Raw genomic sequence first — 17,362 nt, forward strand, 5'->3', positions numbered from 1 at the left:
GCTAAATCTGCCGTGAATATTCCTTTGTTGCAAAGTCTCGCCGAGTCCAAGCAGCTATTTAAAAGCCTCTGGGTGTTGAGGAGGACCGAGGTGGGTGATTGCTCAGAAATCTTTTACTCTAGAAGACAACACTGACAAGGTTCATGTACAGCACTGACGAGCTTATTACTTACAGTGACTGCTCCTGGATGCTACAGGTGTTCTCTTAACAATAAAGGTAGAGCCCCAGGCAGTACAGCAAAATACACTGATGGTTTCCTTGTGCTTTTACAGCCACGTGACGTCTACCTCCAATTACAATGGCACTGAACCACAGTTTAAGCATTTCATTTTCAAATGGTATTACGTTACCATTTGTGATGTACCAGAGATGGTTTCTTTCCCCATCCCCACATGACATGATCTAAGCCGACGCAACCCGTGGTATAATTCTAATCACGTTGGTAATGATTTTAATAACCACGCACAATAAGGTATTATTATGGTCTCATTAACTTCAACAATGATTTGTTGCGGAATGAGGCATAGCATGTCGAGTTGAATCAAGCTGTTTTGCAAAAAAATGTGGCTCCAGGAATCACACACACACAAAAAAACACGAGGTCTGTTTATTCAGATCTCTCCTTCAAAACATACCAAATGCAGTCTAGTCTGAACTGCGAACAATAAAGGCAGCAATGAACTGTATAGGGCCCTGGTAAGACCACACCTAGAGTATTGTGTGCAGTTTTGGTCTCCTTATTTAAGAAAGGATGTACTCGCCTTGGAGGGTATACAACGTAGATTCACTAGGTTGGTACCTGGGATGAGGGAGATGAGTTATGAGGATAGGTTGAGCAATTTAGGCCTATATTCTCTAGAATATAGAAGAATGAGAGGTGATCTTATAGAAACCTTTAAGATTATTAAAGGGCACGACAGAATAGATAGTGGGAGACATTTTCCCCTGGTTGGAGAAACTATAACCAAGGGCCACAGTCTTAAAATTAGGGGTAAGCCCTTTCACACTGAGTTGAGGAAAAACTTCTGCACTCAGAGGGTAGTGAACTTATGGAATTCTCTACCCCAAAGGGCTGTAGATGCTCAGTCCTTGAACATATTCAAGACTGAGATTGATAGATTTCTTGTGGATAAAGGGATTAAGGGATATGGGGATAAGGTGGGGAGGTGGAGTTAGAATAGATCAGCCATGAGCTTATTGAACGCGGGGCAGGCTAGAGGGGCCGAATGGCCTACTCCTGCTCCTAATTCTTATGTTCTTATGTCTGACTGTGTTTTGCTTTCCCCCAACCAACAGGCAGCTATGTTGAGGCTCTTCTGTTGGTTACAAGGGCTGCATGTCAACACTGTCCCATGTGACCAACTACAGCTCACACAGGGCCACTTTCAGCAGTGGAGCTTGTCATCTTTAGCTTAAACTGTGCAGTACTGCTGTAGAGACAGGGATTCAACTCCTGGCGAACTGTTGAAAACCCGTTTTGGCTCATGTGAATGAACCGTTATCACAATCTTTTTTAGGGAGATGCCTGTAGCCATATTTACACTTGATTTAAGGGACACCCCTCCCCACACCGACACAACGTTGGTATCTGTGTCTCACTTGCAAACTGGCAAACATTTGCAAACGTTATCAAGCAACACATTGGTTGAAACACCAATTGGCCAGCAATGGCTAAGGACTTTGGCTCGACCACTGAATGGAGCAAATCTGTGTTTGGTTTTAAATGAAATGAATGGAGCACAAACCGATTTCACAGTCCAGCTCAGCACAGGAAAGGAAAGGGGTTCAGAACACATCCCAGGCTTGATCTGAACAAGACAACATTTGTGGTTGGGCTTAAGCAATTCATCCCTGTAGCCAGGTCAGGAAAATGCAGTGTTACTGAGATACAGGGCAATCCTGTGACTCATTCACCCCTGAAAGCAGTGCCTGGTGAATGAATGTTACATGCTGTTGAATGGGGAGGGTGAAGTGGCGGGCTGAGGAGTGGGGTGGGGGCTTGGAGAGCAAGCTGGTTAGCAGACTTCCATCAAGGACCAAGGAGGAGCTCAGTGGTCTGATTTTTGCTACAATTGTCAGCAGAAAAAAAAACAATATCATATAATTATCTAGCGAAGGCCACTTCCACAGCCACTGCACAAACATTTAAATTTGAATTAGTACTCCATTAAGGTGATGGATTTGTGGAGCATGCTGAATATTGCAAGCTGTGTAAATGATGCCGCGGCTCACATTGAGAGAGGGGTGATGGATGTTGATAATATTGGAGTGAAGAGAAGAGAAATGCCTCTGGTATGAATGTTTGAGATGAAAACAGACTGGTCATATCCGTCACTGACGAGCTCCAAGGTCGAATGTGACTGGGGAGTACAAGATCCAGATGCCGTTTATCAAAGCCTACTGGGAAGTTGTGCTATTAACTCTCTCTGACTCAGGACGTTTTCCTGAAGTAAGAGCAGCATTTGCCGTCCTCTGAAATTCGCACCGTCTTTGAACCTGCTTCCTCGTGTAACAGAGGCCAGAAGCTCGGAAGTGCACTCATGGCCTTATCCTCGAGACCGTTGTCTTAAAATGGAGGAAAGTGCAGGAAGGATCTGAAGCTATTTTACAAAGGGAAAAGCTTCAGAATAAGAGGCTTTCAAGTGAAGACATAATTTCTTAAGAATATTTTAAAACTTCTTCACGATCTTAAATTTTGAAACATTGGCCTCAGGGCTTTTGTTTGTCCACAAATTATAGTCAATTCACTTTACAGTACATCCTGTGAAGCGTTTCAAGACATCTGAACGGCGTGATAATGAGCTCTTTCAATTGCAAGGATCATTATTATTACTTTTAACGGCTTTGTGACTTTTTTTATCATGCCTATACTCCTCCGTTTCACTGTGGCAGCCAGCCTGCTTTTGCGGACATCTGTGGCTGGCACTCCTTGCCTGTGGGAAATCTTAACGTGTCAGATCTCTCCTTCCCGCCCCGAGACAAGCATCCCATTGTCGTGTAACACTTCATCTCGTGGCATAAACAAGACCGACTAAATTCACTCGCTCAAATGGTGATAAGTGAGACTGGAGCCTTCAACCATCTGCTTGGGAGGCAGATGCTTTAGTGCTTGTGCTACCGGGCAAATATCAATCCCTCGACACTCAACAACAGGCACCGTCAGTCTACTCTGCTAAAAAAAACTGAAAGATGAGCTAAGGGGATACTTTATGATCCAGTTTACTTTAGATTCAGTTTGAACTCGAGAGGCTTAAAATGCCTCCTGATTTTAGCTTGAAGAACCATTGCTAGTTTCACTTGATCAAAGATATCTTTGCAAGGATGTTATCTTCCGATTTGTAAAATACATGGAAGAAATGTCCTAAGGAAAGTATTTTGGAAGTAGCAGTATTTAAGTAAGAAAGCGATTTGGACAAAAATATACAATTTAGTAACAGAAATATAATGTATTCCTTATAGACACTGCATTATAGTTTCTATAGACTAGCATTCAGATTAGTTTTCAATATCCTCTGTATTGTTTAACTATAAAATATGTTATTTATTTGGATGAACCTAAATGTCAGTTTAATGTTGTCAAGCCTTTTGCCAATATCACCCTTGTTAACCACAGTCTCTCTTATACTTACTATGTTCAGCTGACAGCTCCAGTGATGAGGAAGATGAGGAGGGCGGAGATGATTTTGTCACTGTGGAGTTTGATGATGGGGATGTAGGACGCATTTCACTATCAAATATCCGGCTCCTTCCACCGGAATACAAAATACAATGTGAGTAGCATCGGGGAAACAAACCAATGATGGAATGCCCATTTTTTAATTTAGCGACTTGCTCCCTACCTCACCTCGTTCAAGATGCATCTCAAGATCTATCTCCTTGACTGCACTTTCGTTACCTTTTCCCTGCCCATCCCTCTCGGCTCCCACCCCCAGCTCGGGTGCCCAGTCAGGATTGTTAAGCACCTAGGACGTCCTCCCAGAGTGAAAAGCAATATATATAAATTGTATTGTCAAAGAATTCCCATTTATTTGTTTATTGAAGGATTGCCCATCTATTTGACCGCAAGATACTTTCAGACTCAGAGGAAAATAACACTCAAATAGCCAATAAATCTTTAGGAGAAATATTGATTAACTTATTCAGTCATTTCTTTATCTCTATACATTGCTCATTTATTTGTGGATTCTGTTAATTTGTCTGAATATTATTTTGGGGGTAACACTTCATCAAACCTTGATTTTTTTAAAAAAAGAGATATAAAGACCGACTGCAAAAATAAAACAAAACAGTCTGGTCGGAGATCAGCCTTATTTAAGTTCTCTGATCAGCCTTACTTGAGTTTCCCCTCCGTTGTCTTTTCACCCCTAAATGTAACAATATATTTCATTATTAGTGCAGATTATTTTCACCGTATCTTATCAAAGAGAGAAATGAAACTAAATTCTGACGCTCCGAATTACGCACCAAGTAAATTAACTTGGGGGAAAGAGGGAAAAACAATTCCAACGCTAAAAATATGCACGTGCAGGAGACTCCACACATCACAAGTGTGAAAGGCCCATAATTCACAGCACCCCAAGCGAGTGAGGGAATTATGCAGCCACTTGGTCTGTGTGAACGATCACCTCTATTTGCCACTCCCCGGTGAGCCAATTATTTTTCCCGTTCCCATTGTTCTTGATAGCAGGTATTGCGCTAAAGTTTTAGGCATTACTTGCTGCATTATTTGGAGGTTTGGCACGCATGCAAGCTGTTTACGTCTCGCTAGGGAACTAGTAACAGCGGTTTAATAAAAAAAATTGTTGAAACATTTAAGACTTAAATCAGTGACAGTGTTAAAAACTCATTTGCGCTAATAGTAAATCCACGACTGTGTGCAGGACACTGCTGCGCGCAATTGGCTGCCGCATTGTGCCCACAAAATACACAGTCACTCCACTTTACAATATATTCTGTGAAGCGCTTTGAGACGTCTCGAAGACATGATAAGGCGCTATATCAAATGCAAGGATTATTATTATTATAAAAGGCACAGCTTAATCTTTGGCGGTAATATGAGTGAGGGTGGTAATATTTGGGGTATGTATAACGGAAAAAAGGAAACTTTGATTCTTTTTGCATGAGGCTAAATTTCAGCCTACGCTTTTAGAGCTGGGTGATGGGTGGAAAGCGTACCAATGCTAAAAGCAAAAATCAACCGTTTGCTCTGTGGGTATTGTAACAGGTACAGAACCTTCTCCCGCTCTGCTGGTATCGAATGGGAGGCGACGGATCAGGAGATTCTGCAATGAGAAGCAGGAAAGTGCGGAAAGCAGTTTCCGTCCGGTTCGACAACATTCCCTGCAATTGAACAAAACCCTTGGGAGAAAGACTTCAGTAAAAGGAAAAGCTGGTGAGTTTATCTTAGACAAGATACAGTCATTATTTGCCAGTATTTGTATCAATAAAGCAATCGCACTGCACAAAATTTCACGTAAATGGAAGTGACTTGCTTATCAGATCTACTTTACAAACTACACAACGTAAAGATCTGTGTCACGGCTGGTCTATTAACAAATATTGGTAAATTGACTGCATGCTTGTGTGTTCCCCTATGTTGTTTATAAGCAAACTATATTCCAGATAACTAAAATAGTACATTTAAAGTGGTCAGTGTACAGTATAACCGAGACTCCTGCAGGTTTGTTCAGTAAAACTAGTTATAATAACATTATGAAATAATAATAATAATGTGTCAATCAAGCTCATTCAGATGTTTGTGTTTGATTCCTTACCATCAATTAAGGTTATTACAACACTAATAAGTCACCATCCACAAAGCCCCATAATGTTACTATCTGTTACTCTCCTTTGTGAACAATCCACCAGGGAAGGTAAGACTTAGTTTGGCAAAAAGGCTGCTCTTCCAGTAGAGAAGAGCAATTGACCAAATGTGCGTTGGAAGTTACAGAAGTTTGGCTTTCTCTTGAGTTTTTTTTGAAAAAAATAATTATTACATCAAGTAAAAAAAAAACAGATAATGATAGTCCTAGTGAAATGTAAACAAGGACCAGGAAATGATCCGATGTTCCTGCGGTGAATAGGAATCAAGTAGGAAAACAGACTTTACAGAGATTTCTTGTTGAAGGAAATAACAAATCTTTTTGGCAGTGGATGTGATGCAGTGGCCAGGACAGCAGACAGGGTCCAGTGTATACTGACTGCTCTGCTGAAACTAAATATGACTCACTGTATATATTTTGACTATTTTAGAAGTCAAACAACTGCAATAAATGCAAATTAATTCAAGGCTGTAAAGATAGTTGGCTTGAATATACAGCAGAAGGGAACGACCCTCCCTTTTCTTGGCAACCAGGCTGAGACTACAAAGACTAGGTAGCTGTAGTGCCTATAAAAGACATATGGTTGGATGGCTCACTCTTAAACACAGGTTCCGTCCCAAAACAGATAAAGTAAATTCAAACAGTCATAGTAGTATAAACACTAAGCAGAATTAGCTGAGGAGCAAACACAAGTGGAAGTATAGTTTTGACTATTTCGCATCAATTTACATGAGTCTGCAATACAACAACAACAACAACAAGATTCCATTTATAAAGCGCCTTTCACGTCAGGAGGACGTCCCAAGGCGCTGCACAGTTGGGTCATGACCCGAGCAGGGGGGAAATGGTCAGGGTGAGGGGAGGGAAGGGAGGGAGAGAGGAGGGGGGAAATGGTCAGGGTGAGGGGAGGGAAGGGAGGGAGCGCGGAGGGGGAAGAGAGTCGAGAGGGGAGCTGAAGGCACGGTCAAAGAGAAAGGTTTTGAGACCGGCCTTGAAGGAGGAAAGGGAGGAAGCGGCGAAGGCACTGGGGGATGGAGTTCCAGAGCCTCGGGGCTGAGAGGCTAAAAGGAAACTTTCGTTCCAAATAGTATTGGAATGACAGAAGGTCGGAATAGAAACTGTTATGCATTGGCATCATATGTGTATGCCCATAGCTAGCAATTGTGGCCTTCAAGTGTGTCCACTACATGACTAGATTTCTATATTACCACAATGTTGAAATCCCATTGTAATTGTCGAGGCTCCCTCCAGTTCATCCACCTGCTGTGCTAATGACCGATAACAAACATCCAATAGTGCGTGTAGCCTTAGCACTAATAATCCTTGCATTTGATGTAGCACTTTATAGATTAAAGAGGTTTAATCTGAACTCTGAGAGCTGGTATGTTTCTGGTTCTGGACCAGGTGCTGCTATTTAGAAGTGTTTTGTATAGTGCCTCGGGACATCCTCCCGGCGTGAAAGGCGCTGTACAAATGTAATCTTGTTGTTGTTGTTGTTCAGAGAGCACTATCCTTGTAATTGGTTGTCTCAAGCAGCGTTTACAGAAGTTCCACTGCAGTTCCCCGATGCTGTTGGTGCTGCGTATTACCCCCATTCACATTGTAGGCCAGAATCCATAGCACTCGTAGCAAGGAAATAAGTCAATCACATGTGCAGTTTGAAAAGCCAACAATTCTGATTGTAGTTTCTGATTTGCTTACTGGTTAGGGAAGGTGTGTACAATGATGCTTCGCCCACACAAAATACCCAGTCAATACACTTTACAATATATTCTGTGAATCGCTTTGAGACATTTCAACAAAGTGTGTTACATCAAATGCAAGGATTATTATTATTATTATTATTATTATTATTACTACAAAGGATTGCGAACACCAATCTGCTGGCTTCTTCCTTCAGCCAGATCTCGAGGTGGTGGAGGGGTGGTGCTCTGTTATTTTGTTGCCTCCAAAGAAGCAGGGCAGAAACACACCTCAGGATGGGGTGGTCTCCAGTTGGCATCCCATTCATCAGTGACACAATATATACAACCGTATTTGGTACCTTGTTTGAGCGCTTAGATGTTCTCTCCCTTGGAACAGGCGGGATAACATCTAAGTGCTCAAACCAGAGAGTAAGGTTAATTTTTCAGGCTACACTTCTTTTTCACAGAGTATTTAATGCTGCTGGCTAATGTGTTTATTTATTACTCTATTGGAAAGGACCTTTGCTTTTCCACTACCTGAAATAATAATAATAATCCTTGCATTTGATATAGCGCTTTTCACATCGGGAGGACGTCCCAAAGCGCTTCACAGAACACACTGTAAAGTGAATTGGCTGTATATTTGTGGGCGAACGCGGCAGCCAATTGCGCACAGCAATGTCCCATAAACAGTCGTAGATTGAAAATGACTAATTTTATTTTTGGTTTTGGAGGGATTATTATTAGGTGTGTGGAGTAAGGAAACTTGTCCAAGGTTTCGCCCTGGAATTGAACTCAGGTCTCTCGCTTGCAAAGCAAGTGCTCTAACCACTGAGCTACAGGACTCCGAAATCAAATGCTCTGGGCATTGGACAAGAATCCAGAGTACAAATTGACAGCCTCTTAGCTAATTGAACATCGTTTAACATTTTGTAATATTACCTTCTTTACAATATCACCGTCTACAACTATTGAAGTAGTTCAGGATGAAGTGGGTTGAGAAGACTTATGTTAACAAAGCTTGTTTAACAGGAAAAACAATCTTTAAAACCTTTAGGAATAATAACAGGATTAATGGTATTTCACTGTAAGGATTACCGATGTATTATGATACACTAACTGTGCTTTACATGNAAAAAAGTATCATCGTCTATCGCTGTGGTACCTTAATCCATGTAAAGGAATGACTCATAAGCTTTTGTAAAAATGTTTTCATTGTCAAACAAAACAAGACAAGGATGTTCATTGTCCTTTTCTTTTTCCGAAGGAAAAGGAGTTTTAAATTCAGAGGTATCGACTTTGTTGAGAGCGGGACATGTGCTCGGTAAGAAGACAGATGCACTAATAAACTGGCCTGGGATTGCCCAGACAAAGAAAAAGGCCTTGAATAAGAACACGGCTATTTTAGAAAACCTCTTTCAGTTAAACGGAAGCACAAGGAGGATGAAGGTTAAGGAGAGATTCCTTCCTATGCATGGTCTTCCTCGGCCTGTGTTCAGCAGTGGGTTTGAGGTTGACTCTTTCAGCAGCATTGCCAACACCTTTGGAGCCTTTTGGTGGCAGCCCAAGTCTGGCAGCAAATCCTAAGCCATTGAAGTCCAGAAAGGTGGAAAAGCTGGACATGTTGGCACCCAAAGGTGGGAGGAAAAAATCAGGAATGGAATTCCTTGTCAAATTAGATCACGAGGGGGTGATGTCTCCAAAAACAAAAAACGGAAAAGCCTTACTGATGAGCGAGAAGGAGTTTGGAGTCAAACTCAACACTGGCTATTCGCAGTCGGTGTTGGTCAGTAAAGACAGGAAGGGGAGGGTAGACCTTCTGAAAGGAAAACATGCTCAGCTTCAAAACCTTCCACTCAGATTAGCCATGACCGAGTACACCGGTCAGTCAGACTTCCGCATGGATTGTGACAGTGACAGTCATAGTTCCTACTCTGATATGGACGACGAGGATGAAAATGGGAACTTACGAGACAGCGTCACGTCTAGATATATGTCCAGGTTGTCCGTCTCTTCATCATCATCTGCATCTTCATCCTCTTCAACATCTGGTTCTACCTCCACATCCAGCTTGTGTTCGTCAGACAACGACGACTCATCCTACAGCTCTGACGATGACTCAACGCTCTTGCTTCAAACTTGTATGACCCACCCTGTGCCTGCAATGCTGGCGCCCTCTGAGCCATTACAAACAGAGACAAAAATGTCACCGCACTCTTTCTCAGCGAAGTCTGTGATGCCTACTAATAAAGCCAAGCTAAAGAGACAGGAGGAATTGAGTCTTCAAAAGGCCAAGGAGCTGGCAAAGAGGCAAAGATTACCATCTGTGGAAAATCGTCCAAAAATCTCTTCCTTTCTGCCAGCACGACAGCTCTGGAAATGGTCTGGCAAACCAACTCAGGTACAGTTTCTATGATATTTATTCCATATGTTTCTCATGCTGATGCCAACCTTTCTTGTCCCCAAATACAATGAGGTGCCATATATAACATGTGGAATTGTGTAGCTTGGCTTGAGTCCCCGGGTTGTGCATTTGACACCACCACACCATGAAAGGAAGACATTCTCTATCTCTCCCTGGCAGGAGGGAAGGGACATGTCTGGTGTATCCAGAGTCATAGCTGCTCCTTTGGCAAATCTATTTAAGTGGGTTGAACTACACCGATCCAGCCTTTAATTTATGTTGCCCTCCCCGTATGATAGATTGCCTCTCTTCTTGTCTTGTAGTCCATTGAGAAGCTTTGTAACCAATTGACGAAACTTACCCAACTGAGGCAAATACATTATAGCGATATTCCATGGGACTTAAATCCATTTGATTATATGTCAAGCTCCTTATGCATTTATACTATGGCACCTTTGTTAATTGTCCTTTTCAAAAATGCAAGTGGTCTGGTCTACTCAGAATTGATTCATTTCAGCTGGGGCTGCAGAGAAGATCCTATAGTCAGTGTTAGCTTCATTGGACAGAGTAGAGGGAATTAGGCAGGACTTATGCTTCTGGTCCAAAGACCTCTACGAGAAAATCCATCTATATAGATGTTAAGAGATTGCAACTTGGCTGTGATGCCTCACCGCTCAGTTAATAACTCTTCTGAAATTCATCACCTCGTCTTATCCATTGTTTATTTTCATGAGAAACCTAAGGTAAGGGCCAAGGCTGAAATTGATGGACCAACACATTGAAAAGAGTAGGAGGAAAGATTAGATACATTACGAAGTCATGGTTAGCTTGATGCCAAGCTTCGAATTTGTGTGGGGTACAATCCAGAAGGCTGTAATTTCTAAAGGGACTTCTCTGAGAAAACGGGAGTTTATTATCAGCTCTGTGGGACTTATTTTAAGACCTGTTTTATTTACAGAGGCGAGGTATGAAAGGAAAAGCAAAGAAACTTTACTATAAAGCCATTGTGAGAGGGAAAGAGACCATTTGTGTGGGAGACTGTGCTGTGTTCCTCTCTGTCGGACGCCCAAACCTGCCGTACATTGGTCGGATAGAAAGCATGTGGGAATCTTGGGGAAGCAACATGGTAGTGAAAGTGAAATGGTTCTACCATCCCGAAGAGACAAAACTGGGCAAGAAATCCAATGATGGCAAGGTGAGAAGCACTTCCATTGATGGACATAATTATTGGATTTACCTTTGAAACTCTGGCAATTTATTGAGCCTGTTGTTATAATATATAAGCCTTGCATTTGCTATAGCGCCTTATCACGTCCGTTGAGACGTCTCAAAGCACGTCACAGAATTTGATTTTATTATTATAAACTTTATTATTATAAATAATTTATAAATATTTATCATTATAAATAATAATCAAATTGCATTTGATCAAAATGTGATCTAAAATTATAAATTCAGAGTTTTTAACATTGCAGTTTACTAAAGATCCCCCTTTTTAAGTAAGCTTTAAAAAAAATTCTTGTTTAACTTGAGGTCTTATGTCAGGAAAAATGTGCGTGCTGTTTGTGAAAACTGTGGGTATGAAGGTTAAAATAAAAGCTAAGGATGTGTTTTTACTATGCACGTTTAAGATCAACTTTGTAAATCAAGCCAAATAGCTTTTCTAGCCACAGCTCAAAATTCAGCAATGTTTTGTTTATTTTAACATTCAAATTAAGTTTATTTTTTAAAAAGAAACACAGGCAAAGAGGAACGTTCAGTGCTGTAGCAAACTAGCAAACTGTTTGCTTAACTCTGGGTTTGAATCCAGTCAGAATGATGAGCTGAAAGGTCTTTCTCTGGAACCTTCAAGGATCATATGTGTTTTAGCTGGTCTTGTCCAATGATGATGACCATCCTTATAAAAGCCACAATGGTTTATAATAATAATATAATAATAATCTGTGCATTTGATATAGGGCCTTATCACGTCTTTGAGACGTCTCAAAGCGCTTCATGGAATATACTTTAAAGGGAATTGACTGTATATTTTGGGTTGGAAAACTGGACGAACCAAATGGTTGCAAAAGGGGTCCTCCTCTGAGATTGAGGCCAAGGCATATGGAGACTAATTGATGGTATTTCTTAACAGATTTCATAAGCAAATGTGTTGACAAAAGCAACTATACAGTGCCTATATCTTATCATTTGCTGGTATCACTCAGGGTGCTATTATGTGCGGCTTTGACTCAGCAGTCAACTGTAATGCATTGCTCGAAAGGGTGGTGGAAGCCGATTCGATAACAAATTTTAAGAGAGAAGTAGATCATTATTTGGGGAGGACAAGTTTGCAGGGCTATGGGGAGAGCACGGGGGAGTGGGATTGATTTGAGTAGCTATTTTCAAAGAGCTGGCATAGTCACGATGGGCCGAATGGCCTCCTTCTGTGCTGTATGATTCTTTGAACAGTGAAGTATCAACCCAACTGTATCCTGTTTAAAGGCAATCCCACAGTGCCTTAGATATCACTGTGGTCATTTGGAATTGCTATTGAATGGTGTCTCTTGTATTAATAATGGGATCTAATGAAATACTGCATTAACAGTTTGAAGTTAATACATAACACTGTGCAAAGAAACTTTAAAAGTTGCCAATTACCAACATGTAAGACCAGCAACACCAACAAAACCTCTATTCTAATGTATTTTTTTATATTGCCATTTCCAGAGAGCTTTGTACCAATCTTGCCACGAAGATGAAAACGACGTGCAAACCATCTCCCACAAGTGCCAGGTGGTCAACCTGGAGCAGTACGAACAAATGATAAAAACCAAGAAATACCAGGACAGTCAAGACCTTTATTACCTGGCAGGAACCTACGACCCTACAATAGGCAGGATTCTTAATGCAGATGGAGTACCCAGTCTCTGTTAAAAAAAAAGAAACACTTAAATGTATAAATTAATATAAAGCCTGGATTTGCACCACACTAACAGGGACTGAGTAACTACTCTGTTTAGAAACAAAAATAACTAACCTAATGAACTTTTCTGATGATGCAAGATGGACTGGATCTGGAATTATGCTCTCTAGTAACTCGAAGCTCAAGTACGCAATCCTGGAATCACGGCAGCGAGGCCTCCAGGGGTCGAGCAGAAAGATTTTTTGGAAACACAATGAGGACTAAGCCTTCAAGGATCAGTAATACTGGATTTACCAAAGTGGAATCCTTGGGGCATCAACAGGCTGGAACTTCTAAGCATCAATGGGTCGACCAGGCTGAATTTGCACATGAGACAAGTAGGCCTCAAAGAATAAAGAGGAGTTAGGATTTTGTGAGATGTGAGAGCTGGGCCTCAAAAAAAAAATCAAGAAAGCTGGAATGGACACATGGGAACTAGACCTTGATCAGATTGGGTTTCGACCATGGGTCATACAGCATGGAATTTATTTCAGTGTGTGTGTGTACGTATGTGTGGGTGTGTGCGTGTCGACTGGAGAAAGGAAAAGCAAGCATCATACAAGCCATACACTCCCAGTACCTCTGTCTGCTTTCAGCTTTGCAAAGCAGAATCAGGTCTAATGTGTTTTTCTTTTGTTGTTGTTGTTACTTTGTTTCCTGGAGAGTTTTGTAAAAACCCAGGANTTTTTTATAATGCACTGCATTACTCAGCTCAGCTGAGACCGTGTTTGTTAGCTGGAACTTCTGAAGAAGAAAGTAAAAAAAAAAGAGATTTGTCTTTTAAGAAGACTGTTTTCTGAAAGAAGCCACAAAGCAGTTTGTTGCGTCATTCAGTCCTATTAATACTAACCTCTTAAGTGAACAGTTATTGAGAGTGAGTTTCATTCGCTCTTTCTGTTGGATAAAACAGTTCATTATTTTTTAGTCGTGGGCAAAGAAAGTTACGATCCCTATCACTGAAAATTGGATTCAATTCCATATACATGTAGGGAACAGTTCCCTCCATGTTGCACAAATGTTAAAGAGGCAGTCTCCCTTTTATTGATCAATGTCGACAATCCACTGAAACTTTCAATGCTCAGTACAACTGCAAGTCTCACAGAAATTAACGGGGTTGGAAATTTAGAGCAAATCCGCTCGTAACACATACATTAAGTTCTCGGTCCTGAAAACAATGGGGATGATACTTACCGGAAGAAATGGAGGATGAATAATAGTGTGTTTTGGTTTGTCATTTAAAAAAAACGCAGTGACTTTACACAGCACATGTAACCCATGAGACTTTGTGTTAAGTGGGTTGTAATGATCTCCCGAGGCATTGAATTTTTCTGTAAACAACCATCCAGCAAGTGATTTATCAATTATATCATATAGTTTGTAGCTGGAAGTGATGGCAGCTCATAATGTCTGATTGTGTGGGTAAACTGGAAAATAACGCAGGATTAATTTGAACACCAGTCTGTTTGATCCTTGCAGCCGTACGTTTTAATTCATCAACTTCAGAAGGCCAACAAAATCAAAGGATGCTGGCTCTTTAATAGACCAAGCTACTCTTCTCTGACGTAAGCTGTTCAGCTGTGACTGTGCTGATGGCATACACTGTAGGCAACAAAGCAAATGCTTACTGAAGGACAACCCAATAAAGATGGCAGAGAAGTATCTCCCTCGACTACATTTTAAGGCAATAGAATAGGTATAGGTATATAGGTATATCAACATGCTTATTTTTCATAAACCTCTATGGAATACCTCACATGAGGACCAGAAGTATTGGGATGCAAGCCAGTGCGCTAGGCAGCCTTCGGTAAACATTGAAGGCAACTTATTTTCTAATGCAACACCCAAGGATTGTGGTTGATCCTGATAGGGCCAGGTTTCTGGAAGCGTCATATCTATTTAAAGTGATCGGCCTATTTCAGAATGGCTGCCTCCCAACATTTAAAAAAAAACAGCTACTTCTGACGAGCACCTTGCATTATGGACATAGAGCTACAGTTGGTCCTATTAGAGTGAGCAGGAAAAGTCAAAAGTGATTGGGCTTTTTGAAAACAAACCTAACGTAAAGCAGGATTCACCATTACTGGCTTAGCGAGAAAGAGATCGACCTACGTATAGGACAATCAGCATGAGGAAGTGAGTTTTTCTTGAAAGCCTTGTTGCCTCAATGTGATTTATTATTTGTAATTTTTTTTAAAAGGTTGTTTTTCGAGTTTGCCAAACTGAAAGAGCACGTTCCATCTGTGCGAGGGTCCTCTTTTGTTACGTTTCTTCTTCCGATTACATTCAGGAAAAGGGGGGAAAATGCTGGATTTTAGGGTGTTACAACCGTAGTTGATTGCAGGAAAGCTTCCGTTGGTGTGTCAGAGATTTGTGAGGGCATTACGATAGATCTTGTAAATGCACAGTGGAGTGCTCAGATCATTAATCCATCGTTAACTCCTAAGAAGGCAAAAAACATGCCATCATCACATGAGTTGGCAGTGATAAAGCTGGTCAATGGAATACCATTTGATATTCCATCACTAAATTGAACAGTGATAGAAAATGGAATAGGGATGTCCACAGAGGTCCTGCGGAACATAGAATTACACAAGACTGTCACTCCTGTATGCCTGTGGAGACTTAATCCTGGGACAAACAGTGTACTCCCTCTGTACTGGTGGAGTATTCACATCCTGCCTATCTCTAGGAAAGGCAAAATGCCCTTGTATGTTTTATGAGATGCCACAATGGTTTTCCAGGGAAGCAACACAATCACTTAGCAAGGCATTAGTAGTCCTGAACTCAGAAAGGTGCTACTTGTATCCTCTTCAGTGGCCTCCACTTAGTTTGTTACGCAGAGTGAACAAAACCCAGAGCATCTCAATGCAAGGCTGACATTCTGTTGGTGCAGGAGATGGAGCAGTGGTTGGAACAGCTTCATGTTCACGTTGCCACGCATTGTGATGGTGCTGGGTGATCAGGACGCATCTCAGTGTAGTAGAATGATTGAAAAGCGGTTTGACTCCCGCTACTTGTTGGTAAGCTTTTCAGCGAGTTTGTAAAGTACAACCTGCCTGGTTATCATAAAAGGGATTCTGTCTCCTTATATAAGAAAATCACAACCACAGTTTACAAAAGTTGTTTAAAACTTTGAGTTAATGTTTTGATACTGCCTGACAGGTTATCAATGTAATATTTTGTTGCCTTTCAAACACTAATATGTTGTAAAAGTTCTTTTTATATGTATATATATATATATAAAAATATATACACACACAGTATATAACTGTTGCATCTCAGTTCTTCGGGATTTTTTTTTCTAATGTTTTTAATGCTTTAGTCTGAGCACCAGCGTGGAGAGACAGACATGTAGGTACCGTGGATTTCAAGAATAAAACATTAGCTTAGTCGTGACACCTCATGTGGTTTTGCATAAATATAACTGCCCCTCCAGAAGGATTATTTCCATTTGCCTGTTTGCATGTCAAAAAAAAATGTGTTCACCGATCGATTGCAGTTTGCTTTTGTGTAGTCAGAAAAACTTTTCGACGTCCAAACCGTTTTCACACTGACGACTGTGTATTTTTAACGTGTGGCCTGGTGCAGTGAGGTCTCACAATGTCACACCCTGTGTTTTCAGTGGGTCAAAGCAGACTGAGTGGTTCCATAGCAGGCGTCGGAAGGTTAAGAGAACCAAGTTTTATACAGTTTTTTGATGCTTTGGGGTCTTATGGAAAATACTGAATGGAGAGAGTTAACTTTTTTTATTTGAAGAACAAATGACCGATTGTTTAAATTTTAAGATGTATAATATCCTTAGGTGAAATTATTGTTGTCCCACAACCCCAGCTCAGTGGTTTTAAAGAAGCAGTGTTGTCTGGAATTTCTTGGCTTCCAAGCCAAACATTGATTGATTGATGATTGATTTTCTTTTTTTTTAAAAATCACACGATCAAAACGATGTCGTCACAGGTGAATGTAAAGTACTAAGATCGCCGCAAATTTTTCACAGCAAAGACGGTTGAGACCCTTCTGAATGTGCCTCATCATTGCATTAACTGGCTTTAAAAACAATTAACCGTACATATGGAGATGGGCTACATCATTGCTGGCTCTGGATTGACCACCAAGCTGTATGTAGACTCACATTGCTTGCTAAGGCATACTGCAATCTCAAACTTGTAAACCCACTGAAATTCCTGATAGCGATGTCTTTTTTTGAGGTACAGAGTATAACAGGGACCCAGCTTAACCGAGAGGACCCAGCTCTTTATTGAAGGGTTTGATGAGTGTGGCCTTGTATCTAAATTAAAACAAAGACGGGGGTAGGAGGGAGAGGCGGAGGGGGATGAGGGGTTGATTAACGAAGAATAATGTGGATGCAACCCTCTCTCCTCCAATAGTAAGGTCCAGCTGTGCTCCAAAATGGTACTTGATGTGATGTCCTCATTGGATCAATCTGTTAGGACGTTTTGTTACTTACTTGTTCAGTCCAGTGACACGAGTGCAATACTTCCTCACTGTGGG

General features: G+C 41.1%; 1 protein-coding gene across 1 annotated transcript in view; it reads left to right on the top strand.

The window, feature by feature from the left end:
• The window catches only part of bahcc1b (BAH domain and coiled-coil containing 1b), a 141,424-nt gene extending 125,040 nt beyond the window's left edge, over positions 1 to 16,384 (top strand). The window contains 6 exon segments of the mRNA XM_042342592.1: positions 3,640 to 3,771; positions 5,226 to 5,393; positions 8,776 to 9,062; positions 9,064 to 9,909; positions 10,871 to 11,107; positions 12,619 to 16,384. Of these exon segments, the coding sequence (XP_042198526.1) occupies positions 3,640 to 3,771; positions 5,226 to 5,393; positions 8,776 to 9,062; positions 9,064 to 9,909; positions 10,871 to 11,107; positions 12,619 to 12,825 (1,877 nt within the window). The 3' untranslated portion in view covers positions 12,826 to 16,384.
• The last annotated feature ends 978 nt before the right edge of the window (positions 16,385 to 17,362 follow it).

The sequence above is a fragment of the Callorhinchus milii genome, unplaced genomic scaffold (assembly GCF_018977255.1).
Source record: "Callorhinchus milii isolate IMCB2004 unplaced genomic scaffold, IMCB_Cmil_1.0 Scaffold20, whole genome shotgun sequence".
Lineage (NCBI taxonomy): Eukaryota > Metazoa > Chordata > Chondrichthyes > Chimaeriformes > Callorhinchidae > Callorhinchus > Callorhinchus milii.